This window comes from Psammomys obesus, unplaced genomic scaffold (genome assembly GCF_907164565.1).
Source record: "Psammomys obesus unplaced genomic scaffold, mPsaObe1.curated_primary_1811, whole genome shotgun sequence".
NCBI classification, from domain to species: domain Eukaryota; kingdom Metazoa; phylum Chordata; class Mammalia; order Rodentia; family Muridae; genus Psammomys; species Psammomys obesus.
Window position 1 is genome coordinate 21,143,946 of NW_026585797.1, and position 17,605 is coordinate 21,161,550.

Genomic DNA, 17,605 nt, shown 5'->3' on the forward strand with positions numbered 1-17,605 from the left:
AAATTCCAAGTTTAAGAAAAAAAAAGAAGTTGGGATTCAAATACAGCAAGTTTAAAAATATTTGAACCATATAGCTTATGCAGTTCCCTCAAAATAGATTTTCTCTTATACGTGGAAAAGCCCTGCAAGACTGAACACTGCAGTCAATCCACTTGTCAGCACCCTTGCAGACTGTCCTGCAGACAAAATATGATAGCAAAGTAAAGTTATTAAAAGCAAAACCTACCTCATCTGTGCTCCATTTGGAAACTCTACTAGCAGGGATTCCAGCAACGGTTGGAAGGAGCTTGCTTTGCTGCTCCCAGCGCAGCGGCAGGCATGGAATTGGGGGCTTAAAGGAGAGAAAGACAGCTGACCTCCGCTGGGCCTGCTGGGCCTGGGGAGTTGGCTGAGCTGGCTGAGCCTGTTGAACCTGCTGAGGCTGCTGAGGCTGCTGAGGCTGCTGAGGCTGCTGGGCCTGCTGGGCCTGCTGGGCCTGCTGAAGAGGCTGCTGAGGAGGCTGCTGAGGCTGCTGGGCCTGCTGGGCCTGCTGGGCCTGCTGAGGCTGCTGAGCCTGTGTCTTCTGCTGAGCCTGTGTCTTCTGCTGAGCCTGTGGAATAGCCTGCTGAGGCAGCTGAGGAGGCGGAGCCTGCTGCACTGGCTGAGCCTGCTGAGGATGCTGGACAGGAGTGCTAGGCTCTTCCCGAACAACTGGTCAATGGAAAGAAAAAAATCATAATAATAATAATAGAAAATTGGTCTGGAAGGCAGCAGAACAGCCCAAGTGCCATGCATCCCACTGGATAATGACGTCAGAGAGGTAGACAATATCACACTCATGAGTAACTGTAGCTTTTCTGATGTTTGCCATGATGAATAAACGGTCTACACACGCTGTTGATGACTATTATGTGTTGCTCGTTGGTGCGCTAGAGAACCGTGCCTCAGAGCAGCACTCCGTTCTTCGGGCATTCTGTCTGTTCCCCTGAACTTCAGACGAAACGATGCCAACAGTTAGCAGTCTGCAGCTGCTGCAGCTGTGTTTACAGGTAGTAGCTTCTCCTGACCCATCCCAGCCATGATGTAATACAAGTTACTAATCATACTGCCATTGTGCAGCCATCAATGTTTTTAAAAAGAGATAAAAGTGATGCTCGATTTCCCCAGGACTATCCGGCTTCTGCACCTGAGCAACCCATGAGGGAGAGAACGCTTGCGGGAGAGAAAAAGGAACTGTACCTCTCCCTGGACATTAGATGCCAATGGAAGGGCCAGTTTACGGTATTCCTAGTGGGTAGGCTCTCCCCCATGGTGGAAATGAGTTATTTATCTAAAAAATTATAGTCAGTTTCCCAAAGGTCAAGTTCAGAAACAGCGTAAAAGAGAGGTCAAAATCATACAAACTGTACTGAATTGACTGGAAGGGCCTGAGTTTTGTTTTGTGTGTGTGTTTTTTTTTTGAACAATCAGTTTGTTCCAAGACTCCAAACAAAATAATCCTTGTGGGCCCAGAGAGCCTAAATCCTACTGTGCGGCTGCTACTCAGGCTACTCTGGTAAGTGTGGCCGTGCACCGTCCCAGAGGCAGACGGTAGGCTGTGCTGGATAGGGCTGCTCCACCTTGAAGAAACAGAAAGGACATGAACAGGGCATGCAGAGCCTGTGGATGATGCCATTTCTGACCTTTAGGCTTCAGCCTGACTGGATTGTGCTGAGAGAACCAAATGGAAGCAGCATGTGTTCTTCACAGAACTTTCTCTGGAGCACAATGGGATTAAAAAAAGAAGATGAAGCCACTGATTAACAGCCCTAAGAAATATTCAGGAGAGCATTCATGTATGGACAATAGAGTTTAATGATCTTCATAAGCCCCTGGGAACAAGGACTCTGCCAGGTAAGAAACAGGCTTTTGACAAAACCCACAGTTAGCCCAGTGTGCTTAGCTGCCTGCTGCAATGCTGGCACCAAAGAAGCTGTTAAATACTTGCAGTGCCAAACCTCGGTTCTAACATAAGACAGGCTGCCCATCAACAGAGACAAATGTAGCACAGGTAATAATGAACACTTTAACAGAAGGAATCTTTTTCAACTTCCGGAAGATCCGAATGTTAAAAATAAACAAACAAAGGAAACAAACTAGGAATACTAATTAATTTAAAGGCAAAAATCATGGAAAGAAGATTAGATTCAAGACTCAGATTCAATTTTCAAAAAGCAAACGCCCAGACCAAATTCAGTTGGCTTAATCCCACATACGTGGAATGAGGTTGATTTGTTTCTCTTCTGCTTGTTTTTCTTTAAGGAAGAACGAAGCGTAAAGTTCTGGTTGGATGCATAGTAGCTATCCAGGCACGTTATGCCCCTTCAGGATGAAGGCAAAGGTTCTCCTCGCTGTTGAAGAAGGCTTTCAGAGACCCCTTCTGTAGGAACCATCTAAGACAAAGGGAGCTTCTCTGGCAGGGTTTGACTGAAATGCCTTCCACAGGTTCCTGTCCTAAACCCTTGGTCTCAGTGTGTGTGCTGTTCTGGGTCTCACACGGGGTCTAGCTGGTAAACACAGGCCATATGGACACATCTTGTGGTTACAGCCCAGCCTGGTTTTGGCAGTCTCCCTCCGCTCCCTACTCTGCGCAGTGTACCACTCCATGCTACAGGCTCTCACGGCCACAGCCAAACCCCCAGTGCCCATGAGCCCCATACCATGCCCTGGGAGCAAGCCAGTGTCCTTTCCACAATGTCCTTTGGCAAGTATTTTGTACCCGAGAGGAAAGAAATACCTAACACTCCCTTCTCAATCAGCAGTTGAGGAGTGGTGGATTCCTAAACACAAAAGGCCGATCCCCTTGCTGGCCTTGGATTAACCTAAACCACGCAGGGCATCTGCTTCAGTTCTCTCTATCACACACCTGCCTCCTCATTCTACCCAAATCTGCTTCTCTCATGAGTTTCGCCCTCACATCCTCAGGATCTGCTTCTAGGGAGTTTGATCTAGGACAACAGGCTAAGTCTGCATTAAGAACTGAGAGGGAGAAAGACATCCAGCAACTGTGATCTAAGTTTTCAGTGACACAGAGATAATTACACAGCAGCAGCATCACCACAGAGATTACTCCAGCTACTAACATATTTCCAAGCAAGTATACGAGGGCTACATCAGGTTACGAAAGAGGAGATTGAGGCACAGACACACAGGTACTACAGGGGAGGTGAGGCCCGAATGGAAGCCTTGTTCTTGGCTTCTGATGACCAATGACCTACAGAGAAAAGCTGAATTCTTTGTATAAGAAGTCCAAACAGCTAACATTCATAGGTTAAATATTTCTTTCTTATAAATTATAAGTAACACTGTAGATAATCAAATATGTGTGCAGTGCTTATTATGGGACAGACTTTTGCTAAACAAGAAAAACTGTTATTGTTCTTCATCTTCTCGCAAGCTTATGGGCATATACTGTACCATTCTTCTGGATAAACAAGGAACAGAAGTACCCAGAGGCCTAAACACCATAGTAAAAGCCACCCAGGAGCAGGCAGAAGGCAAAGACAATGCCTGGTCAACTGTAGAATCTCTACGTAGTGCTACAGCAAATGCCATAAGCCACACTGAATATCTCGCTGTACACAGATTTCAGTGTAAACATTAATTACTGTTCTATAACAATCAGGCAATCATTACAGGCCAACAGTCACTATTTTCCATCCATTAACCCTAAAAATCATTGAAACAAGAAACACAGGAGAAAGAAAGTCTACCAGGAACAGCCAACACAGCGATGCCCAAACTAGCATCTTCACAAATAAACAACTACTCAGCTGTAAGTGGACTGTAAGTTCAAGCTATGTAATGACTGAGTAACGCCCTTGCTGCTTAAACCACCATCTTTTAAACAAAGGTAGAAGAAAAACAACTTAGTCCCAGCAAAAACTTGTTCAAGTGATGTTCTTTTCATTCGGTGCTTTTACATCAAGGCGAGATTTCAAAACACATTTGAATCAAGTGAAGTCGGCAATACTAAAGAAAGTATGTGGCAAGCACCAAAGAGAACATCTTTTCGAACCTTATATCTGATGTATTTACCAAGGCATGAGAGAAACTATGACCAGAGGCTACAAATGAATCTGTCATTGCAGGTTCCTCACTACCTGGATCCTGAGCAACATGCTTCTCTTGTTTTCATGAGGGGAGAAACAAATCCAGCTTATCTTCAGCAAAATGTGGTTGTTCTTTTCCAGTTGTTTGTATTTTGCTTTTATGTATTATGGTATGGTGAGTCAGACCCATTGCCTGGTGCATTCTAGGCATTGCACTGCCATGGAACCATATCCCTGCGCTAATAGTGTAATTTCTGGTTCTAGAATATTTATGGTAATAACCAACAGTGACATGATAATGTTATGGCTACCTTTGGCTTCAGCTGATGTCCTCACTTCATTTTCTGTTTTCTCTTCAGAAGCTTCTTTGACGTTATCAGCACGCTGTTCCCTGAGAAAAACAACTGTCTTCAGTATTTTATGTAGAAGAGTTGCAAAACATTTTAGAGCTGAGTCTTAGCGAGCGTTTTTCTTAAAGATTATGGCTGGTACCACTAAATATTAAAGAATAAAATTCTACCACAAAGCAACTAAAACCAATGACATACACGAACGCCCCCTTTCTTCACAATCACTTGTTGGCTCCTATTCAGATTTTTCAGCGGTGAGAACGCTATGAAGACAAACGGATAGGCAGCTAGTGCCTATCCCAACCACAGCTGGGAACATACAGAGGCAACAGCACTTGTACAGTTTGGTAAGATTCAAAACCCAAAACATTCCTGAAGTCTGTATTATGTAATTAATTAATTAACTTGCTCTACATTCCTCAGCCCTGAGATTTGGGGCTGAAGCTGAGCCTAGCCCACTGGCGTGTATCCCAATGCTGGGAAGCTTCTCTTGGCATGATCAGGTCAACTCAGCTGAAGTGAATTCAGCTTTTTTAATTCTGAAACAAACAGACCTTAAATATTCTAAAATTGAGACAATTTTATTAAAACTTTATTTTGGAACTCTGACCCTGAGGTTAAGAACAAAAACTGGTTCTTTTCAAATAAGGAGCTAGGTCCACAACATATACACTTTTAAAAATGGCCTAATGTATTCCATTTTGAAGGTCATGGGAAAGGCACTCTGCAATGTTATAGGGTATGCTATCTGGCTGCACAATAAAGAGCTTTATAATATTCTGACTCAGGCCGTACTTTTAAGGTTCAAGAAAAAGGTAAATACAATTAAACAGATTAGTTTTACACAAAAGAAATTCTTAGTTTTAGTTTGAAAGGCACTTGTTCTCCACTTGAAATTGCAGGGTAGTAGCACAACAAAACTATCAGAGGAAGCACGCAACAAATGTTCACTGTATTTTAGAGAGATTGTTTTCAAGAGTACATGTGAAATCTCATTTGAACCTGAGCTTCTGGCTTACTTTGCACTAAAACATCTTGTAACTGCTGAAGATTAGCACCTATTTGAAAATGAGGAGGAACCAGTTATTATGCAATGCAAATATTTTCCCAAGAAATTCAGAGAGCAGGTGAATGAAGACTTTGAGGAATCCACCTCCTTAAAAGCATCTGAAACCGGTTTAATCTGGTACTGGGCCAGCTCAACAGCTGGAGGCTCTTACTCCACACGTGAGAACTGATAGTTGACAATGGACATTACCTGAGGTGAGGGGGTGATGGAAAACCTTCTCCATAGAAACAGATGAGTAACCAACCCTGACTACACAGACCTGTAAACCTAGCTACTCAGGAGGCCAAGACAGGAGATTTACATTGTCAAGTATGTTCAAAGCCAGCCTGCGTCCGCTTAATGAGACCCTAGCCCCAAACAGAACAGCACATTAAAAAATCAGAAAGGAGGTGAGTGCAGCTCAACTACTGTGTGCATGGCCACCATGTGCAAGTACCATAATCCTTGGTAGTACAAAAATAAGCAAAAGCAAAATAAAACCATACAAGACCCAATGAAGTCATATTTCCTAATTACAGTATGTCAAAGACAACTTGCTACATGCTAAATTGACTCACAAATTTCTAGACTTGTTTGTACTAAGCCAGAAATAACATTCTTTGTGTCTTCAAGTTCTATCCAAATGTTGTGACTAGTGAAAAAAAAAAAAAGTAGCTTGTTGGTGTCTATATTAATATCATTAGAAAAAAAAATTACACACTGTTGTGAAATAATTTAAAATTTATATTTCTCAGAGTCAAAGAAATAATTTTCCAAGTACCTCTTGTACCTTTCCTAGAAAATTAAATGAATAACTGATTGATTTTTTTGAAAAGTGGGGCGGAGGGGGGAGAGGAAGACAAAAGGCGAAAGTTAAATCTTGGACTTTTCTGTGTTTGTGTTTTCATGACCAGGAATAACCGCTGATAACGATAGCTCCCCTCTTGTGGTTTGATAAGGCACAATTACTCTTCAAAGTAAATTGGGTTAAGATGCTCATGCCTTTAATCCTGGGACTCATGAAGTAGACACAGGGGGATCTCCGAGGCCAGTCTGGTCTACAGAGTGAGTTCCAGGAAGCCAGGGCTACACAGAGAAACCCTGTCTTGAAACACTAAACCAAACCAAACCAAACCAAAGCAAACAACAACAAAAAACTACTTAAACTTAAGAAAAACTCTTTTGTATTCTATGTCTAAATAAAATGTCAATTATTAATATCTTAAAATGCAAGGAAAAACACCTCTTTCTAAAAAAATCAAAGAAAAGAAAGGAAAAATAACATTTTCCAGTCAAAAATTTCCTTTATTCTTGAATCTGCCAAAATGTACTCCCCCCCCAAAAAAAAAAAAAAAAAAAGCTAACTGTATATTACTTATTTTTCTTTACAGAAACATGATCAGTTTTTCAAGTGTAACTCATGACTTTTCATGAGTCGGAATCATATAAACCTTAAACTATGTACGTGACAGGCCCTCCTGTGTTCTGCACGCTGTTTCCTTTGGCTGGAGTGGGAGGCGGGAGGAGTTGACTACAGCATGCGCGGTGAAGCAGAGAGGTGAATACAACCCTCGAGGTTAACGCAGCTTACCAGACCATCAGACAGGAGGAAAGGGTCATCCAACACTCTTGAGAATATCCTACAAGCCGGGGCATGGTGGCACACGCCTTTAATCCCAGTGCTTCAGAGGCAGAGACAGGCCTAAATCTTAGTTCGAAGCCAGCCTGGTCTACACAGTGAGTTCCAGGACAGTCAGGGTTACACAGTGAAAACCTGTCTCAAAAAAAAAAAAACCCAAACAAACCAACAATCCACACGTGGGCTGAGTGGCTGACAGGCTGGTTGGTCTACAGCATGCCCTGGGGCAAGGTCTTGTATTTTATACGCTGTAAAGATATCAAGTCCACATAACACGGGCAAGTACCCACCCAGGGCTTCCTGGTACCAAGGACCTAAAATTAGAATCAAAGTTTTTAACGTGTACACTTGGGTTTCTCTGAAATAAAGTACATATCCCTGGATGGCAAAGGGCGTGCTTCATGTCACACACTTATCCTCAACTTTCCCTTGTTTGAGAAAGCTGAGAATGAACACTCTGCCTACATGTTCCCAATTATCTTACGTTTTATCTAAAATTATTTTTTTTTTAAGTTTTCTTAATTGGGGACTCATTATTCCTCTCTTCTATGAGGTAAGAAATCTATCCTCATTGCCACTACCCTGATAGCTTTCTTCCTGTATGCAGAGATGAATCCTCATTCTAGAATTTCAGCTTCCTTGGCAGAAAGCTTTCTGCCTGCTCCTGCGGCACACGGTGGGCAGGTGAGCAGAGAAGACTGCCTGGCACACTGGCTCGGACCAGGGTAGAGACTTGAGGACTGGCCAACACAGGCTATGGAAAGGACAGAGGACTCAGGAATTTGCAAGGGTGGAAGGCAGGTAAAAGGGAGAGAGAGGTGAGTGGGATTGGGAAGCAATAGAAAATAAAAACAAACAACAAAAAACCCTAATTTTGATTTTATTATGTGTTGTTCAAGACGAAAACTTCTTGACCCAGTTTCCTCCATCATTACTCTCACTTGTGTCAACAGTCTCATTAATGCAGGAAACACACTACGGCTCCGTGAGTGTCCTTGGCGGGAAGTGGAGAGCTGTAATTTCAGCTCTGCTACTAACTAGTTTTGCATGAACATTGGCAGCAAGTTACTTAACCTCCCAAATTCTCAGTTTCACCATTGACAGAATAAGGACAATCAATACTAACATGACATTTGGAAGAGTAAATAAACCATATTGAGAAAGTGCCTCGCATAGGGCCAGGCACACAAGCAGGAGGCTGACACATGCCAGTTTTCTTGAGTGCTCAGTCCCTTCTAGGTTAGGATAAACTCCCTGTTTAGGTGAGCTGCTTTTCTAAGCATTATGATGGACCTAGAAGTGATGGTTTCCATAGCTAAACATCCAGAGGATTGGGTGATTGTGTTGGCACAAGGCTTTAACTGGGAGGCAGAGGCAGGAGTATCTCTGTGAGTTCAAGGCCAGCCTGGCCTACATAGTGAGACCAGGGCAGCTATAGTTTAAAAGCAAACAATAAAGATATAGGCTAGGAGGGCAACCTAGCATCTCCCGCATCCAGAGCAAAATGGGAAGCACAGGAAGATACCCGAAGAGGGTCCTGAGTGAGCAACTTCTCTTGGGGTGTTAGAGTTTACAAGAACTAGTTGATTATAAGATTTCTTTAGCTTAAACTGCATATAACTATGGCAAAAGCTTACTCTAGAAAACCCGCTCGGCTTTAATTAAGGCAGTAGAAGCTGTTTCGCTGGGGAAGCGGATTTTCCTGTGAGTCAGCCACCTCTTTCCCTGTATTTCTGTGTCACATTTTCTATGTCTTACTATCTTACTGGAATTATGCCTGTGGTAAATATTGGGGAAACAAACACAGGTAGATCAAGTGCCCAGGGAAACAGGTGGCAATTGAAGGCACATGGCTCATTTCCTCCAGAGTGCTAATTTTTTACTTAAAAACAATTCCTGACCAGTTATGTTTGAGCCAGCCCTAGCCTATTGAGAATGACGTTAAAAAAAAAAAATTAAACAATACATTATTTTGCTTCCATTCAGGGATGTGTCGGTTTTAGTCACTTCTCTAAATCCAGCATAGGAAAAGACAGGAGGCTGTGAGATGAAGGTAGAAGCATGCCTACGGATTAAGCACCTATACAAACTATAGGTTGCACTGTTTTGAATGCCAGAAAGCTACTTACTACCTCTTTGTATGACCCACTAGCACTTTTTAAAATTTTCTGGGTTAAAGTCATTCATAGATAAAATATCAAAGATCAAGAATCCTAGGTTATTAACCTGACCCCCAAGACGTCCTCTGCAAATGTAGAAATTCGACAAGCCTCAGAACAAAGAGGGTGCCCCTGGGATTGCAAACAGATGGTGGCTGAAACAGTGGATTAACTTCTTATGGCAATGGAGCCACTTTGGAACAAGGAATTTCTAAAGTTGAGTTCTTTCTGAAATAGCTTAGCAATGGTTTTAATTACCCATGGCTCCATATACAAGATCTAGAAGCGGTAACCATGGCTTATTCTTTATCAGACGATTAAAGATGAAGCATTCTGACCAATAATTCTATAAAGTTATAATTTAGCATGTAAAACACATGTGGGCGAGCAAAGAACTATAGCAAGTGTCTCAAGTGCGTGTGATCAAGACACCAAAGAAAAAGTCTCTAGAAAAATAGACCAATAATTAATTAATCTCTGTGCTAAACAAAAGTTCTCCCCAGAAAGGGGAGGTCCCACAGGGAGACTGAGTCTTCAGCACTGGCTTGCTGGAGAAAAGACCAGACGCCACTGCTTTTCTGTTTCAAATGGGAAAGTAGGAATTAGTGATATTCAGGATATAGGATATAAAATATGACCTGTTACAATACTGTTCTGACAACTTCACAGGCCTCTGACAATAACACTCACGTCTTTCTCACACTTTCAGTGGTTGCCTTGGTGCCACAGCAGTTGGCATCAGAACTGTGAGTGTTTTAACTCAAACCGAGTTTCTCTCTGATACACACAACAGCTACATACACAGTCCAGACTTGGATTCCCAAGGGCTGGGAGCCCTGATAACTTCCACAGCTCTAAATTTTTACCTGAAAGCCTACTGACAGAAGGCGAGCTCTGGAAGCTGGGAATGGCCTGCATAGACAGATGACTCTCCAGTCTACACCAGGCCCCCAGGACCAGAAAACTGAAGTTCCCCAAGACTGCCCATTAACTTTTGTAATCATTTAAAAGTTCGGCTTTAATTAACTCTACTGTGGTAGACATTTGGTTGGTGTAAATGTACACACACAAACTCAAACAGTACTCACACACACACAAACCCACCATCATGCTTTATGTTATCCCATTTCCCCGTCTGTTTAATAGGGTATAGATGGGTTTTTGGTATGACTGGCCAAATTGAATTCATGTGAAAAATATAAATTACATTGATGGCAGTGATTCTTATACCAACCACTGTGTAATTCTCAGAACAGAAGCACTGAATAGACATTTTAAGAGCCCATAATGAACTGCGCAGATTGAATTGTTTCATTAAATTTAAATTTGGCAGTGGGCACTTGTCTTACAAGGTAATACAAATAATTGCCAGGCATTTTAAAGATGCTTTACTGTGCTTCTGTGATGAAATCTAAGCAGGTTTAGACAGCATGGGGTTTAAAATGCTAAGCGATTCTTTCTTTAATAAAGATAGCATCTAATTAAGGCACATGTACAAGCAGATGCAGACAGATTTGAGAATGGGATCATGTGAGAGGATACTTGCCATTCCCTTCCAATGGCAGCTTACAAGCAATAGTCATTCCCAAAGTCCGGCACAGAAACCATTTGTTATTGTGACATGGGAATTTTTGTCAAGTGGAAGGACTCCTGGGTCGCACTTTCTAACTCCTGTGTCAAAATCCTCATTTAAAATAAGCATTTCAAATGATTCCATGCAAATTAAAGTTCCTGACCCAAGTTTTATTAAAACACACAGAGAAATACATAGATGCCCACTTTACTCAGCTGGAGATACATGGAGATGTGAATATCAGTCTCCAGGAGAAGCTGCCGTCTAACGGCCTGGGCTGAGAAGGGGGAGAGATGAACTGCACTGGCCGAAGAGGGGACATTACCTCACAGCAGGCACTGGCCCAGCAGCTGCTCCTAACTTGTGACAGACAGGATGAGGGTATCATACTCCCACTTCTACCTAGAATGCCCTGGGGATTTGTTCACACCCACTTGACCAGTTTCTAAAAAGAAAACAGCTTCAAACATTTAGAACCCAACACGAGGGTACCCAGAGTCTCATGTATAAAAGACCTCTAGGATATGGCCCCTGAACCTATCTGTCTGGTCACTAGAAGGCAGGTTCACCTCTGTCCTTGGTTGGCCAAATATCATTGTTGCTCACATAGTATCTGCATTGATGTGGGCTAAGAAGTTAGACAACAAAGTCTCACCCAAATTTACAGGAGTGCGAGCATGTACTGGGAGACTCTCCGTCATCGCTTAATAAGGACTTTTTAAATATCTGGTGTGGAAGTCTTACAGAGCAGAAAATGTAGGACTTTTAAGTAAAGAGAAAACTGCATGACTATCTCCTCTTAGGTCGTACAACTGGCATTTCTCCTTTGGAAAAGGATGGCTGATTTCAAGCATTAACATGGCTTAGTAGTACGGTCCATGCTGAGGGAAAGGAAGATACACACAGCGCTGGCCACCACAGAGCTGATGAAGCTCAGCACACAGACTGAGAAAGTCTTTTAAAACTTAGTGTAAGGAGACATGGATTCACATAATGGCTGGATCCACAGGCTTGTGGGTCAGCCAAAGCTCCTCGGAGGGAAGGACAGAGACTTGAAAGAACAGAGGTTCAGCTTCTCGGCAAAGGAGATGTCTGAAGCATTTTCTTGAGGAAAGAGCCTCGCAGAGTTGGAGGTGGTGCAGGACTGTTTCTGTTTGAGCTATTAGGAAATAAGGTCTCGGTGCCAAGTGGTAGGAAGTCACTGAAATTCTGAAGAAGGGGATATATAGTTTCAGAAGAATCTTCACAACTCAGACTTCAAGGCCCCAGCCTAGATTTGGTGCTGTGAGCAGGTCCCAAACCTAAAATTTTGAGGACACTACAAACACCCGACACACAGTTGTCTGGGCACTGCTGCAGAGTATTAGTCGCTTACAGGCCCAAGTCAGGCAGGTTCCACCTAAAGAGTGCTGAGGCTGGAAAGGATAACCATGCCACCTCCAGTGTTCATTTGTCCTCGCCGGTTAGATTAAGCCCTCAACTAGAAGCAATACCACCTACTCACTTGGGGACTACCTGACATCCAGGACAGGTAAATGTTCCCTTCCAAAGGTTGCTTACAAGCCATAGTCATGTCCAAAGTCCAACACAGAAACCATTTGCTCCTGTGACCTGGGAGTGTTTGTCAAACAGAAGGATGCCTGGGGGATACCTTCCATTTCTTGACTCAGTAACCCCATTTTAGGTAAGCACTGCAGCTGATTCCATACAGATCAAAGTTCCAAAGCCAAGTTGTATTAAAACACGCAGACAGACAGACAGACACACACACACACTAACAATCACATCGCTTGGGAACGATGTGGGAGCTGGGACGGGTAAAGGGGTTGTGGGATAGCACATGGCCCATGCACATCCCAGGCCTCTTCAGCACACACAGGCTTGATGCTCACTTGCCTCATCTGGAGGACTCAGAAGGAAGCTGGAGTGTAATCATTCCACTCCCCCGCTACTACCCAAGGCTGACCCTGAAATGTGTGGTTTACACACTTCCAAGAATATTCCCAACAGGCCTACGCCACGCCACCTGCTGAAAATGGTGTGACAAGCAAGCTGTCCCCGATGGCCTCTCCTGACTCGCTCCTGCACCCCATCCCTACCCAAAAGCTTCCTTCATCTACAAGTGTGCCACCTACAATCAGATCCACCTCATTGCTTGCCTCTGGGGTGCAAATTACCTAAAAAGTAGAGAGGGGCAGCTACATTTTAACAAATCAAAAACCGATATGCAGGAAATTTGCTAAACACGTGAGGTGAGCAGCGATCAAAGGAAGAAAAAGAGAGCAAGGACGTGTTGAAAATCACCTTATTTGAGCAATCTATTCCATGTAGCCCAGGAACATTGCACAAATTGTCAAACTGTGCTCTTACTCTTAGGAAACATGGGTTGGGTGCTTTTTTCCTTTAAAAAAAAATATTTTCCTAGGTTGAAAATTTCTAATCCCAAAATCTACACTGTGCCCAAGGCAGAAATTTCTTGAGTGTTTCATGGAGCATTTCAGGTTAGGAATGCTCAACTTGTAAAGCCTAGGCAAATACGTTTTTTAAAAATTCCGAATTTGAAACAGTCTGATCCCAAGTGTTTCGGATAAGGGATGTTCAACCAGGTCCATGAAACAAGAAGTTAAGAAGTGACCTGTGTCTCTTTCAGAAACAATTTGGTAGTTTAAAAATTACCAAGAAATAAGGCATAGATTCTCAGCCTGTGGGTCACGACCCCTTTGGGAGCCTCAGATGACCTTTTTCATGGGGATTGCATCAGATATTTAAATTACAATCCATACTGGTAGCAAAACTACAGTTAAAAAATGAAAATAATTTTATTGTTGGGAGGTTACCACAACATGGGGAACTGTATTAAGGAGTCGTAGCAGTAGGAAGATTGAGAACCACTGCAATAAAGACCTAGTACTTAATACTTACTGTCCAAAGAGCTTTTCAATTACTCTTTTCATTCTTTATCATCCTCATCTTCTTTATTAAAGAGATGAGTGAAAGATCAAAGATCATATGAAGAGTATGCAGAGAAGCCAAGACATAGGCTCAAGACTTTGCTCTACTTTCTCTCTCTCTTCCCACAAAGGAAAGAGCTCACAGCCAAGAGGACAGCTGAGTAGAGAGGCAAGCTCATCAGCTTTTTACCCAATATATTGATGTTCATCATTGGCCTTTGTCTTTTGAACTATAAGTAGGAAAGCACTAATCCAAAAAAAGGGTTTTAAATCATTGACTATTTATACTCAGGAAAGTAACATTTGAGAAATGTCTAGAAGAAACAAGAACTATTATTTTATGAACCCTGGTAGAGTACCAATAAGTACTTAAAACCAAGACTTTGGCAAAAGTTGATGCAGAATGGGACAAATGAGAAGATGCAATTAAAGCAAAAGGATTTTGAATAGTCTACAGCTCTTTTCTGACTAGTTTTATGATACAAATAAGAGTCATTTGTGGAAAGGGAGCCTCAATTGAGAAAATGCCCCCACCTTAGATTGGCCTGTGGGGCAAACCCATGTCATATCTTCTTGATTGATCAGTGATGTGGGAGGGACCAGCTCATTGTGCGTAGTGCTATCCTTGGGCTGGTGGTCCTGTGAGCTATAAGATAGCCTGCTCGTAAGCCATGAGGAGCAAGCCAGTAAGCATCTCTCCACCATGGCCTCTGCATTAGCTCCTGACTGCAGTTCCCAGCCCTGTGTGAGTTCCTGACCTGACATTGCTCAGTGAGGGACTGTGGCATGGAACTATAAACTTCTTTGCCCGAGTTGGCTTTGGTCTATGATGTTTTATCCAGCAATAGAAATGCCAATTAAGACAAAGTCTGAACTGTTAAGAACAAGGCTTCAGGGCTCTGAGAAGCCTGGAGTCCTGCCTTTACCACAAGAGTACACTCTGTCACCATTGACTCCCAAACAGCCCTAGCCTGAGGAAGACCACTATGGCCGTGAGAGTTAGGCATAAGTGGCCATTTCCCTCATAATCAAACGAGACACACCAAAACTATTATAATACACACACACACACACACACACACACACACACACACACACACACACACACACACATGAGTCCTTAAGAATTTTCTTAAAAAAGTGAAAACGTATCAGAAGTAGAATCTTTACTATATCCTCTAGAAACATCTTCCAGCCCAAGTCACACTCAGTTCAGGGTTGAGTTGTATATTATTTATTTATTTGGCAGGAAACCTCGCTATGTTGCTCAGCTTGATCTAGAACTCAGCGTTAGCCTCACCTGCAGCTTGGTGCATGTTGTCACAGCCACCTTCAGGTAAGGATTCAAGGACCTTAGGAAGATGGAAAGATTTGTTGACCTCTTGGTCAGAACTGACGAAAGGGTGCATCCAAGTATGGATCACGGAGGTGCTGTTTCACAGGAAACTAAGTGCTTTTCTGTTTTGTTTTTAAGGCAGGGTCTCGCGTGGGTCGGGCTGGCCTCACACTGTGTAGTTAGCCTCCTGATCTCCTGTCCCTGCCTCACAAGTGCTAGGATTCTGGGAGCACAACACCAACCGGGCTAAATCCAGGTGGATTTCCACCACAAGAAAGCACTGCCACAAAACATAAAGCATGCAGAATGACAATGCAGGTATCACATTTAGTTACCTGGTTTCGAGAGATGATGAGCTTTCGTGGGTGTCCATCCTTTTACTTCTGGGAAATGATGGACTAGATGAAGACAGCTCACCACTAAGGCGGTCTGGAAAGATGCGCTCTTTATTCAAGTTGACTTCAGAATACGGACAGTTGGCACCACTGATGGATTAAAAGAAGAGGAAAGTGCACTCCCATTAGATGGTCAATTATATCAGTTAAGACTGTATGGTAGTAAATGTTGAATTCCAAAGCTGAACCACATATGTTATATATGTATGTGTATAAATATATGGCTAAACATATAGCAACAAGATATGTCTCTCCAGTAATTTAGGGTTATTCCCATGGTGAGCATTTGTGCACTTGATTTTGAGAAGCAGTCTGCTGCAACCTTTGATCTGAGCGTCGGTCAGAGGATCCCTCCTGCCCTTGTTGTGGGTAAGCCCTGCACATATCTCTGAGAATAATCAGCCACAAGAAATAACCACACTGGGGACATTCATAGCTATTTAGTTTCCCCTATGATATTCAGTGACTTCCAATGTCCCCATGAAACACTACCACCCCTGGGACTGTAGTTAACAGCTGAGAACACACAAATGCTTTGAAGCTAATTCTAACCCTGATATGAAAAGGGGCCATGGGCTAGCCTTTTCTATCTACACTTAGAAGGTAAACTCTGAGGTTTCATGTAGTGATAACTCCTGTTACCTGGGCAGAGGAAACTGAGGTCACTAAGTGTTAACTTGGCAATAGTTAGAAGATGCCTTGCCTGGGCCTTCGTATTTCTGTGTAGAACATCTGGGCACTAGGTTTCCGATATACACCAAGCTTTCCCGTTGACTGCCTATCTTGTCCCCCTTTCTGAAAGGCTGTAAGATTGGAAATGATTTAGACATTGGATACATTATACTGGTGTCTTGTATGTTCTTTTGTTCAGTTTCTATTATAGTAGAAATATTAACAATCACCCAAGGGAACTTTTTAAACAATACATATATATTTTCAACTAAGAGAAGCTGAGATACACCCCTGGGGAAAGAATAATCTGAAATGCTCCCTGGTAACTCTAGAAGTGATGTAAAATTTACCGCGGCTATCTAGTAGGGAAAACCGCAAACTTAGTAAGTACATGCTGCTCATCATGGTACTTTAGGCCAAAGTGACAACACACAATCACACACTGACATGAATTTATATCATGTCAATCCAACAACACAAAAACCAGAACACAAGTGATAGAAGTCTTCATGGAACACATGTATTACATTAAAAACTATGCTGTGCTTGCACACACTGTTTTAATCCTCCCAACATTCTATAAAAAGGACATTTGATATGACACACTCAAGTTTAAAATGGTTAAGTAAGCCCAGTCTTCAATTCTCTCATTACCGGCAACAATTTACTAATTAAGTTTTTATTTTCTTGGCTATCTTTCTAGGTATTGGAAACATAATGTAAGAGTGAGGAGGTGAAAACTCTGGTTCAATGACTAATAGTCTAGGAGATAATTGGCAATCAATGTCTAATCACACAAATAACTCATGTAACTTCACAATGAAAAGAAAGAGCATGGCACAAGGGAGGACATGCAGGTGCTCTGAAAGGCTTCCCTAGGAGAAGAACAAACCCCTAAGTGTCAGAACAAAGTTGCCTGCATCTACTTCTCCACACCTAGGCAGAAGCAGTGCCTAGGCAGAAGGAGGGCCGGTGGGCCTAGCTTGGCTAGGTGAGAAATCAGGAAGCAGGAAACATAGGAAGAGGCCATTTCACACATGGCTCAGTAGAGCATAGGCAATACTTCAAAATTTTACCTTGGGTTCAGTTTGAAGCCTCTAGGAAATCTCTAAATATGTGAAGTGATAGGCATTGACTTGGGTGTGCGAGATGAAAATGCAAGAAGGGTTAACTGACAGCATCAGCTATCCCATGATGCCTTGCAGACTAAGAGACAGTCTGTGACACATAGGAATCCAGGACAGCTTGCTGGTTTGTGTTTAAAGAACATGAGGCAAAGAGACACCTGTTTTCTTTTTCTTTCTTTCTGAGATAAGAATGACTTAGTGAGAGGTAAATGTGGAGCAAACCAGTAATTATGGAAAGTTTATCATCAGACATTTAAGGAAAAATTTGGTTTGCCTGAGGTTACA

At 42.6% G+C, this 17,605-nt stretch overlaps 1 protein-coding gene across 6 annotated transcripts in view; it reads right to left on the minus strand.

Moving 5' to 3' along the window:
• L3mbtl3 (L3MBTL histone methyl-lysine binding protein 3) overlaps positions 1–17,605 on the minus strand; it is a 97,461-nt gene that overhangs the window by 5,195 nt on the left and 74,661 nt on the right. For all 6 annotated transcript variants that reach the window (XM_055599351.1, XM_055599355.1, XM_055599354.1 and 3 more), the window contains 3 exons: positions 15,462–15,611; positions 4,382–4,461; positions 227–690 (listed from right to left, as the gene is read on the minus strand). In XM_055599351.1, the coding sequence (XP_055455326.1) occupies positions 227–690; positions 4,382–4,461; positions 15,462–15,611 (694 nt within the window). The remainder of the gene's footprint in view (positions 1–226; positions 691–4,381; positions 4,462–15,461; positions 15,612–17,605) is intronic.